This window comes from Erythrolamprus reginae, chromosome 3 (assembly GCF_031021105.1).
Source record: "Erythrolamprus reginae isolate rEryReg1 chromosome 3, rEryReg1.hap1, whole genome shotgun sequence".
NCBI classification, from domain to species: domain Eukaryota; kingdom Metazoa; phylum Chordata; class Lepidosauria; order Squamata; family Dipsadidae; genus Erythrolamprus; species Erythrolamprus reginae.
The window spans coordinates 81450736-81474137 of NC_091952.1; the positions used below are offsets into that span (position 1 = coordinate 81450736).

General features: G+C 40.9%; 1 protein-coding gene across 1 annotated transcript in view; it reads right to left on the reverse strand.

The window, feature by feature from the left end:
* Positions 1-22200, reverse strand: part of OMA1 (OMA1 zinc metallopeptidase) — a 46861-nt gene extending 24661 nt beyond the window's left edge. Inside the window, exons 1-7 of the mRNA XM_070746010.1 lie at positions 21829-22200; positions 16199-16704; positions 14887-15115; positions 8267-8440; positions 8056-8163; positions 6341-6469; positions 1465-1539 (exon numbers count right to left, since the gene is read on the reverse strand). Coding sequence (XP_070602111.1) covers positions 1465-1539; positions 6341-6469; positions 8056-8163; positions 8267-8440; positions 14887-15115; positions 16199-16680 — 1197 coding nt within the window. The 5' untranslated portion in view covers positions 16681-16704; positions 21829-22200. The remainder of the gene's footprint in view (positions 1-1464; positions 1540-6340; positions 6470-8055; positions 8164-8266; positions 8441-14886; positions 15116-16198; positions 16705-21828) is intronic.
* Positions 22201-23402: the final 1202 nt, after the last annotated feature.

Consider the following 23402-nt stretch of genomic DNA (forward strand, 5'->3'; position numbering starts at 1 on the left):
AAAGTAGTAACAGTGTGATTTTTCTATAGAAACTATTTAAATTGATTAAATTGGTTTGCCAGCGGAGGTTGCAAACCCTCCAACATTCAACAGTTTCAAGAGGAGATTGGACTCCCATTTGTCTGAGGTGGTGTAGAGTCTCCTGCTTCAGCAGGGGGTTGGACTAGATCAGTGGTCCCCAACGTTTTTTCCACCAGGGACCAGTTTCAGCAGGACAATTTTTCTATGGCCCAGTGGGGGCGGAAAGGGGCGTGATTGGGGGCGGGATTAAGCATGGGGGTGCTGGTCCTCCCCGCCCCTCTTTCCCGCCATCGTCCTGTGTCCGTCAGAACCTGCCTCCCAAGCCCTCTTGCCCAGCGGGAGCTAAGCGCTGGAGAGAGGGGGTCAGGCTGGCCCTCCTGCCTCCCCCCAGCCAAAAACGCAAAAGCGCCCCGCGGCAGAAGCCAAAAGAGGCTTGAGCCTCTCGGTCCTTCTCGCCCCTATGTCCCATCCATCGTCCTGTGGCCGGCAGAACCTGCCTCCCGAGGCCTCTTGCCCGGCGGGAGGTGAAGCGCTGGAGGGAGGGGGTGGCGGCATGAGGGCCGGCAGCTGCTGACTCCACGGACCGGTGCAACATGCCCCGCGGCCCGGTACTGGTCCGTGGCCCGGTGGTTGGGGACTCCTGGACTAGATGACTTGCAAAGTCCCTTCCAACTCTAATGATAAATAAATAAATCATTGTATAACTAATACCCTCCTTGCCTTTCGTAAACTCCTTAAAACCCACCTATGTCGTCAAGCGTGGGGGAACTGAGACATCTCCCCCTGCCTATGTAATTTTAGTGCATGATATGACTGTATGAATGTTTTTTATATTGGGGTTCTTTGCTTTTAGATTTTTAAATGTACAAGTGTTATTTTAGATTTTGAATTATTAGATTTGTCAATGTATATTGTTTTTATCACTGCTGTGAGCCGCCCCGAGTCTGCGGAGAGGGGCGGCATACAAATCTAAATAATAATAATAATATTATTATTATTATTATTATTATTATTATTATTATTATTATTATTATTATAAAAAATCCTGAAAAGGAATTTAAAGAATTCTGGCCCACAAATATAAAAGAAAGGTACTGACATTGTTGTTAATTAACATGCACTAGAGCTTTAGCAACACTATTTAAATATAATGCCATATTTAGCAGTCAAAGCGGTTCACATATTCTAAAAACCTAATATACATTTTTATTATCACTAGGTGGCAGTGATGGTATATAATGATATGCATGTCACATGTAGACTGTAAGTGTGCATACATACATGTATTAAGAATGAATGCAAAGTCAGTAGAAAAAAAATTACCCCAAGACTAAAATTAAAGACATTACAACTAGAGGGGGAAGCTATTGGTCAGCAACACCACCTACTGAGAATTAATTCAACTGAAACTCTTAACATGATTCGAAGAAAGGCAATTCTTACCTTAGCGGCAAACCGAAGTCCGACCTTGTCAGCTTCAGCTTCTAAGGTCCTGTTGTATGGCATATCAAAAAGTAACTACAATGAAAGAAGAAAAAGTAACCCAGTGTTTATATATGCTACTTTCTAAAATAAGCCAGTTTATTTTATCGAAAGCTACCTGAAAATTACCCTCGTTGAGTTTCTGCTAAATGCAAGAGTGATTTTTTTAAAAAGTAATATAAGTAGAGATGATTGCTGGTCTAATGCACAGGTGTCAAACTCATGGCATCACGTTGCCATCACATGATGTTTTGTGACATTTTTCTCATTCGTGGAGCTTGGGTGGGCGTGGCCTGTGCATGACGCATCCATCCCTATGGGCTGCCAGTTTGACACCTCTGGTCTAGTGGTTAAGGCAGCAGGACAGAAAGTCGAAAGCTGCGAGTTCAAATTCACCTTAGCCAAAAAAGTCAGCCAGTTTTTATCTCCCAGAGGTCAGGAGGCTGTGGTGGAGCCAAGAGGCTCGCGGTGTCTGCCAGAGCTGGCGATGTCTGCCAGAGCTGGCGGCAGGTGAGTGGCTGGGCGCAGGGGAGAGAGGCCTTGGCGGCCAGGATTCTAGGGCTGCACAGGGGTCAGGAGGCTGTGGCGGAGCCGATGGGGAAACGGAAGGCTGATCGTCCTCTTCCTTGGCGGCTTTCCTGCTTATTGGTTCTACTTCGCGGATTTTTGTTTATTGCGGGTGGTCTTGGAACGTAACATCCGCGATAAACGAGGGATCACTGTAATGTAAACATCTTACCTAAACATAAACACATTATAATGGAATGGAAAATTGCTAAGGCACTAGCTATGACTTTCCCAGTTATCTGTGGAATGTGAGAAAAGGCTTTATTTATGTACTTATATGTTATTATACTCTCCGGAAATAATAATAAAAACCCCACTAAAATACATTTACACCATTTAAAATAGAAAAGTTTTAAAAAATCTACTACAACATAGAAAACAGCAATAAGGTACTACAAAGCAATATTAAGGCAAGATGACCTGAATATGAACTGTATAATTCTGTGGTCAGTTATCTTTCTTGGTTGCTTTTCATCCCTGGTTCTGTATTATTTTATAACCCTACTAATTGTATATATTGATTTTGTGAGTGGCACAGGGTCTTCAACCCACGGTGGCATATAAAACCTGAGTTAATAAACAAATCTTTAAGGGCATAGGAAATGCAAAAAGAAAAGAAGATTCTAAAGTCATTCTTTTCAACTAGAAATGAATCAACCACAAGGTGAAAGTCACACAAAACCACAGTATTTTGTTACTATAAATCTAAGTCGCAGTTTCTCAACTTCAGCAATTTTAAGATGCACAGACTTTACTCCCAGAATTCCCCAGTGGACAATATTCAATCTCTTAGTACTACGAACAGGAAACTTTTATTAAAGGTAAGAACAGCACATTCATCCAGATACCTTTAGAAACTAGAAAAAAACAAGCCTTGCCCTAGGGATTTCTCTGGTACTGCCTTTTAGGAAAAAATAAAATATGCTATCCGCAATTTTTTCTATTTCTGCAACATAAAGAGAAGGAAGCTGCTAGGTATAACACGAAGCAAAGAACTGGGCTTGGCATCTTTTGAACTATAAAGAAAGCTCAGTGCTGAAGTCCCATTGATCACCCTGACAGTTCGTTCAGCTGATTTAGGCTAGGCAACTGAACTGCCTTTTCCTACTTATCTGATTTTATTCCTGACTGGCAGGAAGAACAAGTGTAATAAGAACTCGTACAGGAAGAATAAAGGCATTTATTCTCTTCTTTGTTCGACATGAATGAGCTTTGCAGCCTTCAACCACAAGAAGCCAAAGTTCTGGATTATTTCTGGGTGATCAGGTTAAAGGAATAACATAAATAAAAGAAGACAGCTCAGCCACAAACTGCACGCTATTCTTCCAATAGTTAATACCATTACCTACAACTGAATTTAAATTATTGATTCTAGAAAAGTTTTACATCACTCAGTAGAATGTAGGCACCGTAGGTTCTGGAACAAAGTTTAAAAGAAAAACCCTGTTCTTGTTTCAGAGTATAAATACACACACACACACACACACACACAACACAAGGGTCATCTGGAAATGTTGATCTACTGATCCACTGGTCAGTAGATCATCAACTGGCATTATGGTGAAGGTTAGAGATGAGCGTCCTCATTCTGTTTTCATCCAAGTGCAAAGTGTGTGCTATAATACACTACCTGAATGCTAAGGGCATGAACGCTACTGCAATGGGTGCCCAAGATGCTTACTGAAGCACACAAAACCGACAGCGTCAGTGCCGCCCGATAATTTCTTGACCGTTTCGAGATTGAAGGCGAGGCTTTTCTCAATTGTATAGTGACAGGAAACTTGGGCTACTCCAGAGAGCAAACATCAATCAATGCAGTGGTGCCGTGCCCATTCTCTTTCAGCAAAATTCAAAACTCAGCAATCGGCAAGAAAATTCTTGGCCACCAATCGCGCACAAATCTTGAGTACCCATCACAGCAGCGTTCATGCCCTTAGCATTCAGGTAGCGTATTACAGCGCTGCACTTCACACTTGGATGGAAACGGAATGAGGACGCTTATCTCTAACCTTCACCACAGTACCAGTCGATGATCTATTGACCACTGGCACTGCTCGTTCTCTTCCGCTGGCTTCCCGCTACACAATAGCAGTACCAACTTCCCCGGGAACATTCCCCACGGTCCACTGCTTCAAAGAAGAGAGCCAGTTTGGTCTAATGCAAGGGTCGGCACCAGAGCCTCAAGCGTCTCTTTCGGCCCTCTGCTATGGCTCCCTGTCTACCTGGCTGGCACCAGGTAAGGGCAACAATGGGAATGGAGAAACAGCCAGGATTCTCCAGTGTTGAGGCGTTGAGGAACTATTGCCATCCCTGGCGGAAGCTTCCGTTTGGGTGACCGTCCTCTCCCTCTTGTGACTCCCTGGCTGGCTTGGCAGGCCCAGGAGTTGTGCAAGGAGATCCTCCTCAAGGGAGCGCCAAAGAGCAGCAAAAAGGAAGGTCTTTGAACACAACTTCTCTCCTGCCCTAAGGATCTGGCCATCACCTAGCTGTGACCATCCCCACCCCATCCTACATCCACCACTCTTCGGCTAAGTGGGGAGGGTTTAAGCTCCAGCCTGAAGCTGCAGGAAGTGAAAGCTGACTTACTTGCAAATGTGGTGCAAACGCAGGTACAGGGCCACTTCGCTCCTTCTGTAAGGCTCCCGCGACCCTCCTCCAACTCCCATTCCTTCTCCTCTCATGCGGGAGGTGGGAGCATGGCAAGGGGATGACCAGAGCCTTAGTGCAAAGTAGAAGCCGCTTCCTTTTGCGTCCTGTTAAGACCCTCCTTAAGCAAGCAGCTGCCCATCCTGTGTGTGCGCCTTTGCAGCGCTTTGGCGCTCATTCGAGGAGGGTCTCCCACATGCACACACTCTCCTGACCAGTTAGCCAGAGAGTCGGGAAAGGGAGGAGGATCATCCAACAGAAAGCCTTTGCCAGGGCTGACAATCGTTCCTCAGCAGAGAGAGAGAGAGAAGGGGAGAGTGAGAAAGAGAGAGATGTGAGAAAGAGACAGATGAGGGAGGCCAAGAGAAAGAGATCAATGAGAGAGTCAGAAAGAAAGAGAGAGATGGGAGAGGGGGGAGAGAGACAGAGAGATACAGAGAGGGATGAGGGGGGAAGAAGGAAGAGAGAGATATAGCAATGGAAAAGGGAGAGAGAGAGACATGGAGACAAGGAGAGAGGGAAAAGAAAGAGAGGTATACCTGTTTCCCATCGGAAAGAAAACAAAGAGAGCCACAAATTCTGGGTAGCTGTGGCTGGGGTAGTCATGTGACTTGGTGGGAGTGAGTGGCATTGAGTTGGCTAGGGCCACCCAGATTTTGTGACTCCCAGTGTTTTCTTTTCTCTGGGAAATGGGTCCAAATGGCTCTTTGAGTATTTAAGGTTGCAGACCCCTGGTCTAGTGGTTAAGACTCCAGGTTACAAAGTAGAAGATTGTAAATTCTAGTCCTGCCTAAGCCACGAAAGCTAGCAGGATGACTTTCAGCCAATCACTCTCTCTCAGTCCAACCCACCTCACAGGGCTCTTGTTGTGGGGAATATAGGAGGAAGAAAGTATGCTGGATATGTGTGCCGCCTTGAGTAATTTGTAAAAATCGCAAAATCGGGATACAAATAAATAAATACTGAGTAAACTAGTGAGGTATGCACCACGTGTCCTACCGATTAGCAGACAATAGGATTCCCAGACATACTACCATAGTTCTTTGCTTATTTGACCCCTATGACAATCATTAAGTGTTGTACCACATGATTCTTGACAAATGTATATCTTATTTTATGGACGCTGAGAGTATCTGCACCAAGACAAATTCCTTGTGTGTCCAATCACACTTGGCCAATAAAAAATTCTATTCTATTCTATTCTATAATGTCAAAAGGATGAACAAGTGTGGGGTAAAACAAAGGTTAAATGAACAGCATTTGAGGCTGAGGATTGTTACATCAGATGAAAGAAAATCTCATGATCCACTATGGATCAAAATAGGACCAATCTAATAAAAAAAAGTAGGTCACAGATGCGATCCTGTTTAATATCAGGGAAATCACATTCTTCACACCAACCTATGGAGAAAAGCCATGAGACAGCTATTCACAGAAACTAATCTATAGTTTCGCTCCCGCATTCCAAAAAGGCAAAAGTCCTCCGGATAGATCTCAATCTATTGTTCGCAGCATCTCGTTTCCAACAAGATCTATCACCTTTGAGACAGAAACAATTTTCAAGCTAATCTCGGAATCAGTCAAACCGAAATGTAAGATAAAGTGCGGGACTCAGTTAACTTACCTCTTGAAACCTGCCCTGGATCCACTGGCCTATCACAGCTAAAATGTCTTGGGGACAGACAGCCCAAATCGTGGTGAGCAGAATGAGGGAGAAAAAATCCAGGAAGTGCATCAGATTTGCCTTTTCTGCCTTGAAACGAAAGGGGGAAAATAGAAATATTGTTTTAATTCTTCTATCGTCGTTCGGTTTTTCATATACAGTGATACCTTGTCTTACAAACTTAATTGGTTTTGGGACGAGGTTCTTAAGGTGAAAAGTTTGTAAGACAAAGCAATGTTTCCCATAGGAATCAATGGAAAAGCGATTAATACATGCAAGCCCAAAATTCACCCCTTTTGCCAGCCGAAGTGCCCGTTTTTGCGCTGCTGGGATTGCCCTGAGGCTCCCCTCCATGGGAAACCCCACCTCCGGACTTCTGTGGTTTTGCGATGCTTCAGGGGATTCCCAGCATTGCAAAAACGAGTGCTTCACTGGCAACGGAAGTCCAGACATGGGGTTTCCCAGCGAAGGGAGCATCAGTGAAATCGCAGCATCACACAAAAACACCGAAGTCCTCAAAACCCCACTTCCGGACTTCCGTTGCCAGCGAAGCGCCCATTTTTGTGATGCTGGGATTCCCCTACTGGGATTCCCCTGCAGCATCACAAAAACACAGAAGTCCGGAGGTGGGGTTTCCCATGGAGAGGAGCCTCAGGGGAACCCCAGCAGCGCAAAAACGGGTGCTTCACTGGCAACGGAAGTCCGGAGGCGGGGCATCCCAGCGGCGACAGTGGGTTTGTAAGATGAAAATAGTTTGTAAGAAGAGGCAAAAAAATCTTAAACCCTGGGTTTGTATCTTGAAAAGTTTGTATGACGAGGCGTTTATAAGACGCGGTATCACTGTATTTTAGTCCTGAAATAAAACTATGTATGGGTGAAATGCTCCCGTTTCACTTGTGCCTGTCGGTCGTAGGAGAGCCGGTCGTGAAGGAAGCATGAGGCTCCATCCGCCTGCCCAGATGCCATCATTTGGGTGCTTTTACCCTCTGCGCATGCATAGAAGGATTTGCGCATGCGCAGAGGGTAAAAGAATCCAAATGGCGGTGTCCTGCCAGGTGGGCGGAGCCTTGCACTCCCTTCACGGCCAGCTCTCCTACTACCGATAGGCAACAAGCAAACCGGGAGCATTTCAACCCTGCGACAATGTTTAAATAACATTTCCCTCATTAACAATGACAGCCCAAAAGATACAATCAAATTAGCTTTAAAAAAAAAAGATGTAGCAGAAGGCTCAGCTTACCTATGCTTGTTAAAATGATGGGGGGAAACATGCACCAACCATCTGGCAATTAGTTTAAGAACATAAGAAAATCTCTGCTGAATCAGGCCCATAGTCTGTCTAACATTTGATGACACAGTGGCCACTCAAATTCATTTAGAAGTAGGAGGACACCTGCTGTCTTCTCATGTTCTTCCTAGAAGCCATAATTCACTTTTAAGAATGACTTCAAACTCAAAAGTGAGTGTTTTAACCTTGAAACATTTTGAACCTTGTCCCTGGTGAACTAACTGATTAAGACCAAGCCAGTTTCTCAGTGCAAAGTACCAGCCTGTCTAACCCATTTTGCTGCAGAAGACATGGCAATCTCGACTATGGCAGTTACATTTATCCTAATGGAACAATGTTTAGGTTAACATTTCTTTTTAAAAAAAACAACCAACTAAACAAAACTTACAGCATGTCCCAGAATAACATGAGCAATTTCATGTCCCAGAATGAATGAAAGCTGATTGATATCTGACACGGCACCTAGCAAACCAGTGAAAACGAACACTTGTCCATTCTGTAGGCAAAGGGATAAAATAAACATTTAGACAAGCCATTAGGTATTTTCTTCTCTCTCCCTTATAATTATGCGTCATCGTTTCTTTTCAGTTATTACTTACTGGAAGTACAAAAGCATTAATGCTAGGCTCTTCTACCACATGGATAGTCCAGGTAAATTCAGAGAATTCTGGAATGTCCCTGTTGCTTTCAGTTAAATGAGTGACAACTTTTTTGACGACCTGGTAACGAGGGTCTTTTTCTGGCAACATTTTATTCTGAAATTGTAGCATCCACTGAAATATTTAAAAGAGGGGGGGAGAAGCATAGTACATTAATCGTCCTAAATGACTCAAATTGCAACGTATACAGTATATGAATATCTATTCTGTCTATATTTAACAAACATACAAAATAAAATTATTCAGAAGAAAATGCTATCCATCATGCCACAGTCTGCTTTGAGATAAAGTTTAGGAATTTGAATAGAGTGCTTTTATGAGGAAGTGGGTTTTTCTGTTTACCTCAAGGTGGTAAAAGAAAGTAAAGTTTACAGAGTTGTGTCCACATCAGAGATATGCAACCTCGGTAACCTTAAGATTTGTGACTTCAACTTACAGAATTCCCCAGCCGGCATTGAAGTCCATAAGTCTTGAAGTTGCCAAGATTGGATACTCCAACTCTACAGCTTTCATAACAACACATCAGATAAGCAGTAGGACTTGTTTAATGAGACTGCAATGCTGTTTACATCACTTAGACACACCATGTCGCCCCTTCTCACACTCTCCACCAAGTGTAACCTACCAGTATGAACAATCTTTAAAATCAAAAGGAAATACAGTGATACCTCGTCTTACAAACGCCTCGTCATACAAACTTTTCAAGATACAAACCCGGGGTTTAAGATTTTTTTGCCTCTTCTTACAAACTATTTTCACCTTACAAACCCACCACTGCTGCTGGGATGCCCTGCCTCCGGACGTCCGTTGCCAGCGAAGCACCCGTTATTTGCGCTGCTGGGATTCCCCTGAGGCTTCCCTCCAAGGGAAACCCCATCTCCGGACTTCCGGAATCCCAGCAGTGCAAAAATGGGCGCTTCGCTGGCAATGGAGGTCCAGAGGTGGGGTTTCCCATGGAGGGGAGCCTCAGTGAAATCTCAGCATCGCAAAAACACAGAGGTCCGGAGGTGGGGTTTCGAAGACTTCGGTGTTTTTGTGATGCTGCGATTTCACTGAGGCTCCCTTCGCTGGGAAACCCCATCTCCAGACTTCCGTTGCCAGCGAAGCGCTCATTTTTGCGATGCTGGGATTCTCCTGCTGGGATTCCCCTGCAGCATCGCAGAAGTCCGGAGGTGGGGTTTCCCATGGAGGGGAGCCTCAGGGGAATCCCAGCAGCGCAAAAACGGGCGCTTCGGCTGGCAAAAGAGGTGAATTTTGGGCTTGCACGCATTAATCGCTTTTTCATTGATTCCTATGGGAAACATTATTTCGTCTTACAAACTTTTCACCTTAAGAACCTCATCCCGGAACCAATTAAGTTTGTAAGACAAGTTATCACTGTACACCCTTATGGTAGCTACGATTCAGCGCCATATCCTTCAGAGGTGGTATTCAGCCAGTTTGGACCAATTCTAGCAAACCAGTAGTAGAAACTTTCAGTATTTCGGAAAACTGGCAAATAACAACTTCTGGCTGGTCCCACCCTCCCATCCCCACTGTTCTCTGTCCCATATTCCCTTATTCAGCTGATTCACGGGGAAGAGAAGATTGCCGCACCTCAGCTGAGTTAAACAACAGCTCAGCTCTCCAGAGCTGGCACTAAGGGTTCTCTTTGTGCAAAAAAGGGCAACAAGTAGGATCAAAGAAATGTAGCACCTCCTTTATGAAACCAGGTTGCAATGCCTTGGTCTCTTCAGCCTTGAAAGACAGCGTTTAAGGGGTGACTTGATCGAAATGTATAAAATCATGCATGGGATAGAAAAGGTGGATAGAGAAAAATTATTTTCTCTATCACACAATACTAGGATGAGAGGGCACTCCCTAAAGCTCATAGGTAAGAAAGTGAGGACAAATAAAGGGAAATATTACTTCACCCGAGGGTCGTTGGTTTATGGAATTCACTTCCAGAAAAGGCCGTGACAGCTGTCAGCCTTGATAGCTTCAAGGCAGGATTAGACAGATTCATGGATGCCAAGTGTATTGGTGGATATTGAAACGGATGTCCATGTGCTGCCTCTATGTTGGTTGAGGCAGGCAGGAGTTCCTTGAGTATCATTTGTTGGGGGTCAAGGGAAAGGGAGGATTTTGCCTTCTCTTTCTGCCCAAGATCCCAATGGACAATTGGTGGGACACTGCGTGACACAGAATGCTGGACTCGATGGACTTTGGCCTGATTCAGCATGGCTCTTCTTAAGTTCTTATGTTCTTTGAGTGCTACACAAAGCGTGCTCTCATAGAACTGGTAGGAAAAGATTTGGAATCCCACCACAGATACCCTTCCCCTGTATTTCAAATTAATCACAAGCACCCTGAACTGTTATGTACCAAAGAGAATGCCAAGCTAATTAATCCACTGAATTGGCTTAATAATGAAAGTGGGACAATGCTTCTCATTTTAAAACCCTGTTAGGAAAGGCTAAAAATCAGAAGCCACCGTTGCATTTAAGTGCCTTTATAAAGTAGCTTCTCCTTTGATGCTTTAAATATTCTTTGTTCCTCTCATTCTCTTCATTTTCTCTTCCTTCCACTTCTATTACCAACTGAAGCCTTCACCACACGAAAGGCAGTCAGCGCATATGCAGATAAATGCCACTCAAATCCTGCAGGGCAACCAAGGCAGATAAGCAGAAGAAGGGAGAATTCTTGCTGCAAATAATAATTTTCTTCCAACTACCTCCCCGTAGCCTTTGACTTCTGCAGCACATAAAAATGGTGTCTTGCCTCAAGGGTATCGTGTAACCATTTCTCCCCAAACAGCAAGAAGCTGTGCTTCTACAACAGGAGGCTCAATTCAGCTTTCAGCATTTTGACCTATCCAGTACACGCTTGGATCAAACCTTATTTTTAATTTCTTTTGGGTCAGGCAAATTTAAGCTTCTGGACAATAACTGAGTGTAAGTTAAGGTAAATGAACAGATGGAGGCAAAATTATCGGGGTTACTTTTTCGACTGACCTGTGTATCTCTGTGGCATTGATTGATTGATTGATTGATTGATTTCTTTCTTTCTTTCTTTCTCTACCTATCTATCTATCTATCTATCTATCTATCTATCTATCTATCTATCTATCTATCTATCTATCTATCTATCTATCTATTTATTGGATTTGTATGCCGCCCTCTCCGGAGACTCGGGGAGGCTAACAGCAATAATAAGACAGCGTACAATAATAATCCAATAATAAAAACGATTAAAAACCCATTAATATAAAAACCAAACATACATACAGACATACCATGCATAAAATTGTAAAGGCCTAGGGAGAAAGAGTATCTCAATTCCCCCATGCCTGGTGGCAGAGGTGGGTTTTAAGTAGCTTACGAAAGGCAAGGAGGGTGGGGGCAATTCTAATCTCTGGGGGGAGTTGGTTCCAGAGGGCCGGGGCCGCCACAGAGAAGGCTCTTCCCCTGGGTCCCGCCAAGCGGCATTGTTTAGTTGACAGGACCCAGAGAAGGCCGACTCTGTGGGACCTAACTGGTCGCTGGGATTCGTGCGGCAGAAGGCGGTCCCTGAGATAATCTGGTCCGGTGCCATGAAGGGCTTTATAGGTCATAACCTATAGGTCATTGTACTGTGATCCAGAGGTAATAATTCCAGAGAGCTAAATATTTAACATATGAGGCAAGACACAATTCTCATGCAACCGAGTTTAGCTAGAAATTGTAGGAAGCAACCTTGCCAAAGCTCCTGGCACCTTATAAAGCTTAGTAATCAGAGGGACCAAAACTACAATTTCCTGACTCAAAGTCAGTGGTTATTCTACTAAGTCTTGCTTCTTAGGGAAGGCCAAACTCTGTCAATATGCCCTACCCAGTCTGGCATTCTACTGAAGCCAGAGATGAGGAAATCTTCCCTAGGAGTGGCTTAAACTTGTCAAACAGCCACACCAACTTCCCTGGCATTTTGAAAACCCAGTGAACAGAGAGAGCAAAACATCCACCCACAAGGACAAATCAGAGGTGAATCGTATATTAAACTGGACGTCCCTAGAAAAGCAAGGGGAAAAAAACCCGGAATTTTATTTATTAGGAATTACAAACCAGAGTTACAAGAAAGAAATTTTATATTTAATTATACATATACTAACTGCGGCTAGGATTATATATGCGCAAAATTGGAAAGGGGAAAATATCCCCAAAGAGGAAGAAGTCATTACAAAAATACTAGACTGCGCTGAGATGGATATGATGACAAGACGCTTAAATGATCAAGAAGATACAAAATTTTATGAAATGTGGAACAAAGTTTATATATGGATAAATAAGAAAAAAATAATAGGAAATTTAGATATAAATGTGTAACTGTTTTGGTAAGGATAAGATTTTTTTTTTTTTTGGTTATAGTAGTGCTAGATAAATAAAGTTTGGTTTTAGAAATATAATAGAATTAGGTTATACTGTATATTAAGAATCATTATGAGAAGAATTCTTTTTTAAAAAAATGAAAAGTTTAACGTCATTTTTTCTAATATTCAATTATATACTTAATTATGTATTCTTTTTTCTGTATCGAAATTTATACTTTCGGATAAGCGGGGAATTTACATCCCCACCTTTTTATGTTAAATGTATGTATGTCTGTTTGTCCATTTTAGGAAAATTAATAAAAATATTATTTTAAAAAAAAAAGGCAAGGGGATAATCAAGAGCTTTTTTTCCCCCCAACAGTTTTTGTGCAGTATGATTTCTGCATTGGTTTAGCATAGATTCTTTGGTGGAGAATGTGGTGGAGGCTATGTCTTTATGATATATTTGCTCTCTCTGCCTCAAAACAGGTACAAGGATCATATTTTCAAATGTCAAGGTTATAAAACAAAGTCTGTTCAAATCCTGGTATTTTCACAGCATTCTATATGTAAAAAAAAACCCCAACCCAGTGCTTTATAGTTTATGATTAACTTTTTTCAAGCAGAATTTCAAGGCAGCTGAAATCAAGAAAGTTCACTTAACCAAACCACAAACCTGAATCACACACCCTCTTGGAATCATCACCAAAATTAAACCAGAGCTGATTTGCAGAGGTCTAAACATACTTTTTGCAGATATTGAACTTATTTTTTTTTTAAATTAAACCAATTTATACAACTGGCCATCTCACTAACAAGTAATTCCAGGCAACATACAACAGGTTACTGTAATAAATACTAAAAAAATAAATAAAATCAAATTAAAACAAAGAATTTATTTATTTGTTTGTTTGTTTGTTTGTATGTCGCCCCTCTCCGTAGACTCAGGGTGGCTAACAACAATAATGAAACAACATATAACAAATCTAATATTTAAAATAATTAAAACACCCTTATTTTAAAAACCGAACATACACACAAACATACCATGCATAAATTGTATAGGCCTAGGAGGAAGGGAATATCTCAATTCCCCCATGCCTGACGACAGAGGTGGGTTTTAAGAAGCTTATGAAAGGCGAGGAGGGTTGAAGCAATTCTGATCTCCGGGGGGAGTTGGTTCCAGAGGGTCGGGGCCGCCACAGAGAAGGCTCTTCCCCTGGGTCCCGCCAAATGACATTGTTTAGTCGACGGGACTCGGAGAAGGTAAGAGTTGGGAAGATTGTTAGTATTTAGTTAGAGCTGGGAAAAACAGCTTTGAAAAAAGCTATATTCAGAGTATAAGACATACCTGAATTTTTAGCCTCTTTTACAGAGAAAAAAGGTGCACTTTTACTCTGAAAAATACGGTAGATGTTAAATCGGAGCTGGGAGACATTGACCGCTCTGGCATCCCACATAGCAGGGATAGAGGATGGAATCTCTCCTCTGCAATCACCATTGACTGACACCAACCCTGCAGAAAAAAAGTGAACCTGCACAACACCATGCCACCCACCCTCAATTTCCGAGTCAGTCCAGAAGGATACCGTGGTTGATGGTATTGAAAGTCACCAGAATGGACACAAAGCCACCACCCTGCCCATGCCAGATATCATCCAAAAGCACAACCAATGCCATTTCCATACCGCTTCCAAGTCTAAATTTTGACCAAAAAACCTCCCTGCAGATAATTCATCCAAGTCCTCTGAAGTTGCTGCATAACCACCTTCTCCATCACCTTCCTTAAAAGGGGGAAGATGGATACTGGATGAACATTTGTCCAGCATCATGGGGTCCAGTGATGGCTTCTTAATGAGAGGATGAACCAAACCCTTATTAAGAGCGCATGGTAGCAAAAGAATATCCTTAATTTCTACCAACCTTGATTTTTATATCCAACTGAAAGTCTGCAAAGATATACTTTCTCTAAAAAAGGAGGTGTATGTTAAAGAATTATTATTATTTCTAGTCAGCAATAGAGAGAGAGAGAGTAGTTGTTATAAAATACCAATGTCTGTGGATTATAAATTGCAACAGTTAAAATCAAAGCACTCAGTCAAAACCTTCCAGAATTACACAATGCTATAATAAATGGATGAACTCAAATTACTTCATATATTATAGCACTTCGAGAAGAAATGCCATTCTAAAAGAACAAGAAACAAAGGTAGTGTTTACCTTAGTAATTACCTACCATGTTATACTCAATTTCCGTCATTTCTGCAAACTGATCCTTATGAAATACTACAAGCCGAGTGCGTCCTGTTATTGGTGTCTCCTCCAAGTGTGTAAAATAAAAAAGGATAAATACAACTCCTAAGCTAGAAATTCCAAGGGTTATCTTCCATTTATTTCTTCTCACAGCTTCTTTAAATAACTCCTTCTTGTTTGGAGGAAGTGCACGCCACCATTTTCTTATGGTCCTAAACGACAAAATATTAAAATTTTCAAACAACTACCCCTAGATTTCTAAAATATATAATCTTCAATACAGATTATTCCAGATGAGAGGTCCACAACTAATTTGGCTGTTATGAAGTCAAATAAAATAAAGGGCAGTTGTTTCTTACTTTAGTACAATAAAACAATATTCTACCAATACCACTGTAAGGACTACAAAGCAAGTTTTACAAATTGGTAAAATCATTGGATCTCTATAAAATAATAAATATTTATTTTATCCTAATTTAAATGTATTATTCGTAATAAAAGATTCAAATGCATTTATTTATTTATTTATTTATTTATTTATTTTGTATGCCACTTCAGCAACTTATATGAAGAAATATGTTCTTGTGTAACTTTGCACTAGTAAAATAAGTGTTTATTTTATACTTAACTATGGCTTACACCTACCAAACTAAATAAACTATTTAATATTTGAACTGTACCTTGAGTCAATTAAACAAACCACACTATTGTTTAATTCAAGATGTAACCCCAGTCTGCAAAATATACCAATTATCAAAAGTAGAAGAATAATCTATATTTAAATCACAAACTGGTTGGAATTTTAAATATTTCGGATGTACATTTAGTATTTCTATGTACTATTTTTCTCCAAACTAACAAATGACACACCATATTCAGTGCATGAGAACTTAACAGAAGAAACTCCTATAAACCCAAGAGAAGAAATTTGGCAATCCGAGTTGGATTCTACAAAATAAACTGGGAACTGATTTCTCAAATTATTAGCAATAAGAAATTCTTATTGCTCAAATTCTTAGCAATAAAGATGATATGAGTGATTGATGTAGATCAAACAACTGACTGATCCCAAGCAGGAGTGAGTAAGCTGTTTCCTTCTGCCTTTTACCCCAAACCAAAATTCTACCATATGATGAGCTACATCTGTAACTTTAAAAAAGCTACAAGAAACTCAAGATTATTTTCTTGCATATCATGAATTTTTATCAGAATTGGTCCTTTGTAAACACACCACAAACTTTACATTTATTCCTACTTTTTTTCTCTCTTTGACCAGGACAATGTTGATTGGTTACCTCCCCAGGATGATAGCAAAGAGCTTTTGAAGTGGTTTCAGGATCATCAGTAAGAGTGGAGCTGGAGCAGCTTTCAGTATTGACGATCGATGAAAGCACCTGAAGGTCTGAATATTCTCAGTAGCAACATCATGTAATTTTTGAGACATGGTAGCTCCAAATAGTACACATTTTCTCCTTGCCTTTTGCTGAGTGAGTATACAAGGCCTTCTAAAACAGCTGTAGCTGGTTGTACATATTTCTAGGTCTTTAGGATCCAGAGGCCATCTGTGGGTTCTATTCATGTTTCCATAGGTTCTGGAATTGTCGGTCCAAAAATTAAATCTAATGCTGTTCTTTTTATTCCATGCTTGGCACTTTGTCAGTTGATGCTGGGCTCCATTTAAGGCTTTAGTGGAAAATGTGTAAGGATTAATGCATTTTCCCCGATTAATTGAAGATGCCAACTGAATACAGTTTCTTGAGCCACCAAAGGAAGCCATCTCTCTGTTGTTGAGCTTTTATATCTAAATGAAGATAATCAAAATGTAATGTTACAAAAGAAAGAATTTGTAAGCATGTGACTACAACAACAAATCAATTAATTCATGTAAGATTGACAGACTTTCTCTGAGTACTACGTGATAAAACTGCTTGGTCTTAGACAATCATTCCAGGATTCATAAATTTTGTTTATAAAGACAGGAACAAAAAGTCCACTAGTTAATTTTTAGCTACCATATTTTTTGGATTATAAAATGCAACGAAGTATTAGACACTCCTAGACCTTAAAGGAAGAAAACAAGGAAAAAAGTATTCTGAACCAAATTGTGTAATATATAATAATAACAACAACAACAACAACAACAACAACAACAACAGACTGTGGAAAACAGGATGGGTTTTGCAATCCTGTTTTCCAGTTTGCCAGGTTTTTTGCAAAAATGGAGTGGTAAAAGGGTCTGGGAAGCCTGCAGTGCTTCTCCTGGTTGCTGGGGGATGGGGAAAAGGACAATTTTGGGGCCATTTTTCACACAAATGGGTGCATTTATGCCTTCCCCCAGTCCCCAGGAGTTCTGTGTAGGCTGCCCAGACCATCTATCCATCCGATTTTCCCAAAAATGGGACTCAAGGGGTCAAAAATGAATGTATTTGGTGAATAAGACACACCGAAATTTCCATCTTCTTTTAGGGGAAAAATGTGTCTTATACTCTGAAATATACGGTAGTTTCCAAAGAATGATTAACAGTTTACTAGCCAAATCTACTCTCTATAAATCAACATTAAGCCAGAATTGTATCATTTGGGCACACAACTTAATGCAAGGCATAATATAAATCAGTCACTTGCTGAGATGGGCATCCAGACAAATTAAACCAATAAATAAAAATAACACAAATAAGGTCCCAAATAAGATGAAAAGAGACAGACCAGACCCAGGGTTCATTCCGAGGAACCAGCATGTAAACGTGGACAATATGCTTCATAGGATTTTTTCATTCATAAAGGTTGCTCTAGGATAGATTATGTTGGGTATATTTTTGGTGCAACGTGATCTAGGAACCAAGGAAAAGCCAAGAAGGCCAAACAAGGAAACTCATAATGTTGAATCACCAGCTTGTCCGAGTTAACTTTTCATAACTTTCAACACAGCCATGACTAGAATCCTGCTTGTGTGGCAGAACCACTCCTTGTTATTCATCACATACAAATACAGAAAGCAGATTTTAGCAACATGCAACAATTAAAGGGAAAGGAGAACTAAATCCATTTCCTTCCTGGAGATGCAATGGTATGACATAACTAGATTCCAACCTTTGTTGTTTTAGGTTTTGTTCCAATATTTTAGTAGAGTATTTCAAAACTGCTAATGCCTTTAAACACATTTAAAAATGGCAACAGTTAAGAAATAAAGCAGAACTTTGGAAACAAAAAGCAGGACTGAAGAAGTAGTGAAAGAGAAATTTGAGCAGAGTTTAAGAGAAAGTGGATGGCAGCAAACAGACAAGAATTTACAGGAGACTGGCAGAAAATAAAAGACTGGGGATTTCAAGCAAGATTAACTTCATACCTTCTATGGATTTGTATTTTGTGCTAAGCCTGAAGTCATACAACTCAGTTGGTTTGGTTTTGATTCAGCATGAACCATGCTGCTGAAGTAAGTTTCTGCATAAAAGATGGCTTAACAAATCATGGATAATGAAATTGTGGCTTAATATAATAACCCACTGAATTGGTCAGAGGAGCCTTAAACTAGTTTGATTTCATTTTGATTTTATTGGATTTGTATGCCGTAGACTCGGGGCGGCTAACAACTATAGTAAACAGGATATGACAATCCAATATTAAAACAGTTATTGTAAAACCAAACATACATACAGACATACCATGCATAAAATTGTAAAGGCCTAGGGGGAAAGAGTATCTCAATTCCCCCATGCCTGGCGGCAGAGGTGGGTTTTAAGAAGCTTACGAAAGCCAAGGAGGGTGGGAGCAATTCTAGTCTCTGGGGGGAGTTGGTTCCAGAGGGCCGGGGCCGCCACAGAGAAGGCTCTTCCCCTGGGTCCCGCCAAGTGGCATTGTTTAGTTGACGGGACCCGGAGAAGACCCACTCTGTGGGACCTAACTGGTCGCTGGGATTCGTGCAGCAGAAGGCGGTCCCTGAGATAGTCTGGTCCGGTGCCATGAAGGGCTTTATAGGTCATAACCAAGTTGCTATGTTAAGTTACAATTTCTCCACTCTAGCATTCATTCACCAGCTATAGGAATGAGATATTTTACTATCTCATGCAACACAACTGTAAATATAATGGATGTAATATTCCGTGAAGCCCTTACAATGCCCTGATCATTAAAGTGTATCAGGATTGCCTATAATTGAAGGAACACTCCCCCTCATTAAAAGAAAGGAGGCAATATTCAAAATACACTTGAGCTAAGGAAAATATTGAAAAACATGGGGAAATATAGCCTGATGAAAGTGTCAAAAGATGATGGGAGGGTTAGCATAGTGAGCAAAAATGACAATCGGGCACTGCCCAATCAAGTTTATTTTTTCCAAAAATGGGATTTGCCTCTGGCAAAACCCATAAAGTACATTTATCTAAAATCCATGCCAATATAGTAAGTCGCCCATTAAACCAACTGAGAATTAAAAACAAGTACTCCTATCGTGTTTCCATCTCCCTTCTCAACATTAAATATACAAACAAGTATTTTAGACTACGAGGTGCCAGTACTTAAAACAGGGAGGACCTATGATTAAAGGAATCACCCCGCTGGACTTGCACATCTGCATTTTGAGATTCCAACCCCAGTGTGGAGAACAAACACCCACATCTTCTCCAGTACAGATTATGCAACCAAGGAGCCAAATCATGCATGTCCAAACTGTAAATGGGGAATACCATGTACACTTGCCCTTCTGGTTCTTCAACTTTGTTGCCAAGTCCATGTAAAAAGAAATATCCAGTCTCTTTCTACATCAGACAGAACTAATGCCCTCTTCAGACGCCGGAGGCTTTCCCTGAGCCTCCAGGAGGGTAAAAAAGGCCTCCCCAGGCTCCAGAGGCCCTTCTTGAACTTCTTGTATGCCCATTTTTTGTACTCCGAGCCTCCATGCATACCCTCCACTTACTTGCATCCAAAATGGGCCACGTGGGGATCCCTGGGAAGGGAGGGGAGGGATGGGTGGGACCAGCCAGAAGTGGGATTTGGGGGTTCTCCAAACTGCACAGAATCTTAACTAGAGGTTCTCCCAAACCCCTGCAACCCCCCAGCAGCCTGCCCCCAAACTAATGTTACCAATAGAAGATACGGAGAGTGGCGGCATACAAATGTAATAAATAAATAAATAAATAAATATAAATAAATAAATAAATAAATAAATAAATAAATAAATAAATAAATACTTGTAGCTCAGGGTTGATTTGTGGGGTCCTTGATACAAGATTGTTACATGCTGTTTTTATCACTGTTGTTAGCCGTCCCGAGTCCACAGAGAGGGGCGGCATACAAATCCAATAAATGAAAGAAAGAAAGAAAGAAAGAAAGAAAGAAAGAAAGAAAGAAAGAAAGAAAGAAAGAAAGAAAGAAAGAAAGAAAGAAAGAAAGCTTCGTGGTTTTCTTGTAGACATTTCATTATCCACCTAGGCAACATCATCAGGACAATACTGATGTTACCTTGGTTAGGTAATGAAATGTCTGCTTTTGCCAGCTGACCTGGAGGTACTCACTGTTGGAGATGGCTGAGCAGGTAAGAAGACCTTACCACCACCACCCCACCCCAGTTTGGCTGTTAGATCTCAGTTCAATTTTACTATAGCTCTTAATATTAATTTTAACTTTGTATTGTTTTCACCTTTTAACTATTTATTACTTGTTTTATAAACTGTTAAGCCACCCAGAGTCCTTGTAAACTAGATTTAATTTAAATTAAATTAAATCCCACAGGGGTGGTCTTCTTCAGGTCCAGTAGCTAAATAGTATCGGTTGGCAGGTCTGCAGGGGAGTGTCTTTTCTGTGGTTGCCCCAAATCTCTGGAATCAGCTATCTCCTAAGATCCACACTGGCCCCCACCTTATTGGCCTTCCAGAAAGGCGTAAAGACCTGGAGCTTCCATAAAGGCCTGGGACCATTGACCTCGGGAGGGTTACTTGTGAGGTCAGCCCATGAATGTATGGATGACAGCTGCAATTGTTTTAAACTGAAATGTTTTTATATTGATCCATGTATATTTTTGTTGTGAGCTGCCCTGAATCCCTAGGAAATTGGGCATAGAAATGAAGTATAGTACAGTATAATATACATATGATATGATGATATGATATATATCATATATTGTATCATATATCATATAACAATATAATATAATATATCATATATATCATATCATAATATACTGTTCAAAAAAATAAAGGGAACACTCAAATAACACATCCTAGATCTGAATGAATTATTCTCATTGAATACTTTGTTCTGTACAAAGTTGAATGTGCACAAGAGCATGTGAAATTTATTGTCAGTGTTGCTTCCTAAGTGGACAGTTTAATTTCACAGAAGTTTGATTTACTTGAGAGTTATATTGTGTTGTTTAGGTGTTCCCTTTATTTTTTTGAGCAGTGCATTATAATATTATAATAATATAATATAATATAATATAATATAATATAATATAATATAATATAATATAATACAATATAATATAATAATATGATGGGCAGAATAAAAAATTAATAAATAAATAAATAAGATAAATAAAACCACTAAGTTCGGAGAGCACCAAGGGCACTGCAGGATTACAATCACCTTCTCTTCTATTAATAATAATAATAATAATAGTAATAATAATAATAATAATAATAATAATAATAATAATAATAATAATAATAATAATAATAATGGTATCAATAACACATTTTGGAATCTGGTCTAATAAGTTAGCCTGCTTTGATCCCTAGTCAGCGATGCTGACTATGCCACCCACCCTCCCAAACAGGGGCTGCTGGGAACGACGGGACATGTAGTCCAACAGAGGCTAAGGAGCGACTCCCTTGGAGGAAAGCTGCTTTACGGGACATAGAGACGCAAAGCGGGAAGAGAGAGGGAAGGATTCGGGCAGCGCCGGCGCCCGTAGAGACTCGGCACCTACCACCAACGTGGGAATAATGGACCCATCCGGCCGGGAAAACGGCTGAGACCAGGCGCCCCAGGCGGCGGAGGAGAAGGGGAGGGGCGAAAGTTTTAACAGCTCGACCTTCTTCAAGTTCTGCCTTCCCTGAAACCGAGAGAATTTAGGCGCGGGCGAAGGGGCTCAAAGGGGGACGCGGGAAGAAATGGGATTTACGACTGGGGGGGGTCTCTTTACAACCCATTCGACCATCCCCGAAAGAAGCGGTTTTCTCGGAGCCTTAACGCCGCGCCCTCCTTCCGTCCGTCCCGTTCAAGGGCTTCGGCTCCCCTCAAGGCCGAAGCCGGTCTCCTCAATTTGTTTCCCTTCCGGGATTGAGGGCGGAGCGTCGCCGGGAAAGCCTGTCGACTCGCCCGCTGGTGGCTAAATGGCACCCGGGACGGACGGGCGCAAATCTTGCAAGGGCTGGTCGCTGCACCTCATTGCTTAGTTTATTGCCCGGGCAGGACTGCCAGGCCCTGAAAATGCCCCACCATTACCCGACCTGTTTTGTTGTTGCAGTCTTCGGAGAAGGGCGGCATATAAATCTAATAAATAAATAATTTTATTTTTTTTATCCTTTCCTTCCTTCCTTCCTTCCTTCCTTCCTTCCTTCCTTTCTTCATAAATGCTTGGGTCCTTTTCTACATGGAGAAGCCGGTGCTGGGTTTCTACCTATGCCACAGCAAGGTGGAACAAGCATCCTTTTGTTTCCTTCCAGTAATCGTTAAGATAACTACGATTTGACTGGATTTTTAATAATAGTAATAATAATAATAAACCAAAGGTATCACGCATAAACATATTTACATTTCACAATTCTGTGTCTTCGGTTTACATTCTTTATGCATTCGTACCACTCATATTTCTTTTCCTTTCGAGCCAATTATAGAATTTTTCCCATTCAGTAAAAAATCCTTGACGGTTCTGCAAGGACTGAATTTTAATGGCAAAACTTTCCATCTTGTTGCATTTCAATTGAAACTGGGCACGTTGCAGGGCTTTTCAGAAGCAATTTTTTTCCAGGCTGTCTGATAACATTTTGTGTGTCTCCCTAAGAGAAATAATAAATAAAACTGATTCTGTATGGGTGGATTTTTTTATCTCTAAATCTTTAATTGGATAATCTTTATTAGGACTAACTCAAATGTTCAAGTTGAAAAAAGTATAAGAGCCATTGTAAAGTAAGACATGACAACCACAGAGGTGAGAAATAATATGCTCATTGCCTAGAGACTATTTTTTAAGATATTTCCGTACTGTATTACTTTCTTTAAACTTCTTGCCTTTACAACATCTATGAAACTGTTATTATGAATAAAGGAAATCTCATCCCTCAAAAGTATATAAAAAGACCTCTAATAAGACTAATATCTTGGGTTTTCCCTTCTGCTTAAAATCTTTCCTTCAGTGTCTAGTTTCTAAAATCATCACTTACATTTTGTTTGATATTGCGATAGCAAAACAAGAGGTTATTTCCCATGAGAAGCTGTTTATACTTTTGTAAAATCAGGATGCCTATAATAAAGTGTGATGCTAATACTAAAAATCCATGA